The following is a 6,693-nucleotide window of genomic DNA, read 5'->3' on the forward strand; positions in this document are numbered from 1 at the left end:
ATCACCTATAAAAAGTGTCATGAGGTTTGGGAGACATGGCAAGCTGAGTCCGCGATATAATGGATCTTTTGAAATTTTGAGCCGAGTAGGAGATGTTGCTTACGAACTCCCCTTACCATCAGATTTATCTAAAGTGCACAATGTCTTTCATGTTTCACCACTAAAAAATTTGTACCTAATCCAAATAATATGATAAAATATGAGCCATTGCAAGTTCATGAAGACTTGACTTACGAAGAGTTTTCCCTCTGAATTGTTGAAAAAAAAAAAAGCAAGTGCTAAAATGACACATCATTCCATATGTGAAGTTACATTGGAGTAATCATGAAGAGAGAGAGGCTACATGGGAGCTTGAAGATGATATGAAAATGAGATATCCACACTTATTTAAAATGAAGGTATGTTAAATTTCGAGGACGAAATTTTTTTAAGGGAGGTAGAATGTGATCACCTGGCCCAATTGGGCCCAGAATCAGTCCACAGCCCAAATAAAAAAAAAAAAAAAACAGAGGAGAAGACTCCAAAGGGAGTCTTCTTCCTCCGTTCACCAGCTCCCAATCAGAGTCGGAAAGAGCCCCCTCAGGCTCTATTTAAGGAGGAGAACCTCCTCTCTCCCTCTCACCAAAGATCCGAGACCCAGTCGGCGGCAATCACCGAAAACACCACAGAGACCGTCCCTGTGCCATCCTTTTTGCTCGTCGAAAAGTCTCGCCGGCGTTGAAGGTGAGCCTCCTCCCCTTCCTCTCTTCTTCTCCTTTCTCCCCGTGCCCGTGTGCACAATCGCCGACGACCGAAGTCGTCGGATTTCTTTGAGAAAGGGATTCGGTCCCTTTTGAATGTTTGGGCGTCGGTGGCCGCCGCCGGCCACTGGTTTGGCCTTCCTCTTGCCGCTGGGTCACCCTCCTCCTGCCGACGACCGCCCCATGCCGGCTGCGCCGCTGGTCGAAACTCCAATGAGGGGATTAGAGATCCCCTGTTTCGGCCCAATGGAAGCCCGGGAAGAAGAAAAGAAAAAGGAAGAAGAAGAAGAAAAGAAAAAGGAAAAAAAAGAAAAAGAAAAAGAAAAGAAAAGAAATATATATATATAATAAAAAAAGAAAAAAAAGAAAAATATATATATATATAATAATGATAATAATAATAATAATAAAGAGAGAGAAAAAGAAAAAGAAAAAAAAATAAAAATAAAAATAAAAATAATGCATGTGAGAGAAAGTTTCTCTCATCTCTCTTAAGTCTTTCTCTCTCTAGAATTAAACTTTCTCTCTCTACCTTCTCTCTATATTTTTTCATTTTAGATTCTCTCTCTATTTTCTCTCTCTAGACCTTTCTCTCTTATTATGGATTTTGTCTTTCTAGGATCATTCTCTCTCTCTGATTGCATCACAGACCCTAGGATAAATTTGAGATGAAAATATGATGACCTGAGACTGCTCCAAAATTCGTGCATAGATTGGATCCCGATCCGATCCATATTCAAAATTGATCATATCGATTATGGTTAATCCATATTAAGTCATTCTGATATGACCTCTGATGATCTCAATCATGATTACCATTTTGAAGGATATAAAGATTCTCTCTCCACTTTCTCTCTCTACTTTCTTTCTCATGACCGACTTTCTCTCTCTAAGAAGGTCTATGAATCTTGTACCAAGTCATGCCTTCATCTTTTAGAGGTTCATATTGACTCTAACAAAATGATCCAAAATTACTTTGATATCCGTACTGTATGTCAACTTCATTTGATCATATCAAGTATCTTTCAAATTCATTATTAAAGAACCCTATTGATTGATCTTGACTTTAATTCGATCTGTGCTTCACAATTTCTTGATCAAGTCACTTGAATCTGACCCTCAGATAAGAGATCCTGAATTATCCTGGTATCTGGATGGTCCGACACATTCGGTCAATAGTCTTCTTTACTTATGATTTGATCTTGTTATAGTTATGGAATAGAATTTGATAATGATTTGATATTTTAAATAGGATTAACTGATTATTCTAACGAAGTCTGAAGATCTAAGATGAATGAGGTAAGTGGATCTTATACTCCTTATTTATTTTTAAATGATCATATTTTTATGTAAAAATTGCTATTGATGAAATCATAATTTTTCATAAAATAAGATCGGCATATGTAATATGAAAAAGATGTTTTACTATGAGCATTGATTTTATGAATATGTTTATGAAAATAGCATGATTATGAAGCATGAATTTCATTATTTTTCCATCTATGTATATGTATGCTTTAAGAAAAAGATATAATGATTTCAAAGACTCTCAAATGGTATGAATGAATCCCTTCGAGAAGATCGACATTCGAGCTAGCATCCACACGAAACATGGCCCTGCCAGTGGGTATAAAGTTGGCACATGAATTAAGAACTCTGTCGATTAAGAAATATGGCCCTGTCACGGGTATAATAGTGACCTTAGCACGAATATCTGTGAGCAATGTTTTGAAACATGATATGAATACATGATGAAAATGATTTACGATTCATGATTGTGAAATATACATGATTTATGCATGCATGATAAGTTTATAACTTGTTTTGTTATATGCTCTATGAAATGCTTTATTTTTATTACCTGTTATTTTCTAAATATTGCATTATCATGAAAAACTTATGTTTGATCCATAAGAAAGTCAAGTTCTACTTACTGGACTAGTGTAGCTCATATTCTTTTTGTTTTCTTTTTTTTGAACAGAGAAATAAGGTTAGATTGGCAAAAAAATCAAGCTTGAAGATCGGCATAGCAAGCTTGAAAATTTGTAGCAGAAGTTTAATTTATTTTATAATCACAGATTTGTAGTTATTTATGAATGTTGAGATTCGGATTAGTACTTGCTTTTGGATTTAGATGCTCTGAACCAATATTGGTTCTATTATTTGATGAATAATAGAATTGAATCTTTTTATTTGACGGATTTTAGATGATTATGATGGATTGGCTTCGTGTTATCGTGGGTTCCATCCCTCGGTAGCATGGCTATGTTATGTCTCGGATTTGGGGCGTGACATAGAGAAAATGATTATCATTAGAAAATTAAACTTTTCATAATAACAGTATAATCATAAATCAGTCATGTTCTTGCATATATATAAATTATGTAAATTATATAAATATGATTTTCAATGCACGGCATAAAAAATTCATAAATCATGCTAACTTGCTAAATAAAATCATAAATTATTTATTATTTTATTATATTATAATTTTAATAATTTTCTTAGATTAAATACTAAGATTATGATCATACCTATGACAAAGCCCCAATCAATAAAATACCAACTATTATTACTTGTTGATGAAGTTGTATGCCACCTACTGTTACCCACCGGCAGAATTGCATGCCAACTGCTCTTATCTGACAGCAAGATCATATGAATACTAACTCTAGATGTCGATATTTTCCACTTTTAGGGGTTATATATAGCTATCTAAGAATATTTTTCCATAGTTCTTAAAAAAAATTTGCTTAGATCATATTTCATTGAATCATATTTTTTTTAAATCATGCATAAATAAAAACTAGATAATTTTATAGAGCTCATGATCCATAAATAATCTTTAACAGTAGAATAATTATGCAACCCTTCTTTTTATTAAAAAAATATAAATTTCATAAATATAAAATTCATATTTCATAAACAAGTATTTAATATTAAAATATTCATGAAACCACTATTTCAAGATAAATTATGAGTTTTATAATACATATGTTAAATCCTTATTTTTTAAAAAATAGAAAATAATTTTTTATAAGAAAATAACTAATAGTTCAAAGGCAAAGAAGTGTCAGAATTATCTCTTTCACCTTGAATCCTATAAGTTCAACTATATAAATCACCTGAACCTATTTAAAACAATTAAAATCCATCATCAATAATGTCTAATTAATTTATGCTTAGAGCCCCGGAATTCTAAGATTTGTGCTTTTGATTGAAAGAAGAGAGAGAGAGAGATGAAAGGATTGGATGATGGATACCTGTATGCCTTCTGACATAACCTTGCAATGAGACGAGAGCATTGGGAGAGTACTGGAGAAGGGTTCAAATATGCAGGAAGGAGACAAGGATAGGGAGAGGTGGTGGATGTGGACTCACCTGATCTCACAAAGGAGAGGCGATTCACGACAGTGGTTGGGTTCTCCTCTTCTGATCTCACCTAGAAATAGGAGGAGATGGTGGGATCCGGCAAGCTCTAATTGGCTCCGATAAGGAAAGGGCCTCAGTTCGCTTGCAAGCCAATGCCCGCACTATTGGAGCACCCAAGTGAAAAAAAATGAACCAAAACGGGTCGTCGCCCCGGCCGAAAAAGGATAACGAAAGCTGCCTCCATCGAAGGGCTGACCCGAACCCGTTAGCCCAATTCAGCTGCTCCTCATTGCTTGTGTTTTGAGAGGACGCAACATGGGCTTCATCGCAATCGCATAAAACCAAGCCAACTCCAAAGAAGATATCAATCGATGAACTTTAAATTATTAATAACCCTGCAAGTCTCAATATCGTCATCCATGCCATTCCATTCATTCTTCTCCTTCGATCCATGATTGGGTTTTATTTCTCTATTTTGCTCTTTTTAATTATAGTGAAAATGATTGAGAAATCAAGACTTGCCAATCCCTTGATCTCTTTGATTCCGATCTGTTTTTGAAGCTGAGATCATGGAATTTTCCCAACGTTGCTTTTGCTGTTCGATCACATGCCATGGATTCTTCGAAGACGGCAGAATTTAGTTCAATTTAGGCACAATCAGAGCTGTTCGAGTCTAAAAACCGCAAAAAAAAGAAAAGAAAAGAAAAGAAAACATGGCGTTCTTGATCCAACTTATGATGATATCTGACCAAGGTTTTAAATAACATCATAACAATTATAATTATCATTATTTATCTTAGAAAATAATCCTTAATTTAATATTAAACTAATAAATTTAAAGTAATGGTCATTATAATGATGTTATAAGGAAAATCATAGATAATAATGAAAAATAAAGATGTTACCTTTGCTTCTTGGACCTACAATAATTTTTAAGTAAATTTTGAGAGAGAAATTGAAATTTAAAATTTATTGTATTTAAAAAGTATAAATGAAAGCAATGGTTGTTTTTATGTTATAATGAGCTATTATAATGAAAATAATTGCTGGAATAATGTCACTTTTCTCAGTGATTTGACCTAATCGATCAGAAAATCTCGGAGATACCATGGATTAGGATGAATAACATGGATCTTTCCCAATATATAGATATGATTGTCGGGATAATTAAGACTTTTTCTATGCTTTTTTCTGATTGTTAGAAAAAATGAGATTTTTTCCATTAGATTAGAAAAATCGCTAGGATAATATCGATTTTTCTCGACGGTCGTACCTAACCATCAGAAAAAATGAGATTTTTCCTAACAAATGATGAAAATTTGTTCCGGCAACATGAATTGGGTGGAATAACATTGACTTTTTCTAGTAGTTTGATCTGACCACCGGAAAAATTAAGACTCTTCCCAACGATTTTACTTGGGCACTGAGAAAAATTGAAAGAATAATATACTAGGCTAGTACTTTGGGATAAATGCTGGCTAAAGAGCTTTATAGCAGCGGTTCTCTGCATCCGTCGACAAAAATATAACACTGTCAATTCCCATATTTCTTGCAGTGAGTTCAATAGCAAGCCTGGCATCATATTCGCAACAAAGTGATCACATACTCTCTTTCCCATTTATGTTGGTCATGCACATGCACTCACCTTGTTTTTCAGTAGAATATAGGAGTTATTTAAGCTGATGGGTTAGAAACCGACCCATCCTTGCAAATAACTCCTATATCCTACTAAAAGTTTTACCTCACCATTGTCATGATGAATACAATAACCTAGAAGCATTACTTTGGCTTTAAAAACCCCTGCCAACTGCAAAAACAAATTAACCTCAAGCAACCGAAAGCAAAAGCTCTCAAAAAAAAAAAATTTTAAATCTTTTGCCAAATATGCCACAAAAGTAGACTAATTGAGTCATTAGTCATTTCTTCTTCCCACCCTTCTCCCCAGACTCAAGAAGCTCCTCCAATACCTTGTCATCCAAACACTCCAGCTCAATCACTAGCTTCTCTTGCTCAGTCTCAGAACTCCCCCTCCCCCTCCCCCTCGGCGAAGACGAAGAACCGGAGGTACTAAGAGAGTGGATTTCCTCAGGGAAGTTAAGCACGGCGAGCGGGCCCCTCATCGCATAGGCCGCCCGGTCGTAGGCCCGTGCCGCCTCCTCGGCGGTGTCGAACGTACCAAGCCAAACTCGAACCCCATGCCGCGTCGAGTCCCGGATCTCCGCCGCATACTTCCCCGATGGCCGACGTCGAACACCTCGGTGCTTCACCTCCCCCTCCTTCTCCTTCCCCTTCCCCTTAGGGGAGTCCTCTTCCATATGCTTACTAGCTAGTGCTCGATCGATCGGCCTTCTCAGCTGTGGACCTGCCACCTTTAAATCGCTTGGTGGAGGGGAGGATCGGAACTTTCTGGAGATTCTTGACATGTGGGATTGGAGGCGGAATTCGAGTTCGTTGCACTTGGATGGGTCAAACCGATGGCTTTTGGACGAAGTTCCTGTCATCTGCGACGGGGTGAATAATTAAGTCTTTTTCTAGTTTGAAAAAGTGAAGACCAAACATGTGATTAATTAATTCTCCTTGG

The 6,693-nt window shown here is 36.1% G+C and overlaps 1 protein-coding gene across 1 annotated transcript; it reads right to left on the reverse strand.

The window, feature by feature from the left end:
- Positions 1-5,573: 5,573 nt before the first annotated feature.
- Positions 5,574-6,628, reverse strand: LOC140851635 (ethylene-responsive transcription factor ERF096-like). The gene has a single exon (XM_073243577.1). It carries the CDS (start codon positions 6,611-6,613, stop codon positions 6,029-6,031), a length of 585 nt encoding a protein of 194 aa, XP_073099678.1. The 5' UTR covers positions 6,614-6,628; the 3' UTR covers positions 5,574-6,028.
- Between the last annotated feature and the right edge of the window lie 65 nt (positions 6,629-6,693).

This window comes from Elaeis guineensis, chromosome 9 (genome assembly GCF_000442705.2).
Source record: "Elaeis guineensis isolate ETL-2024a chromosome 9, EG11, whole genome shotgun sequence".
Taxonomy (NCBI): domain Eukaryota; kingdom Viridiplantae; phylum Streptophyta; class Magnoliopsida; order Arecales; family Arecaceae; genus Elaeis; species Elaeis guineensis.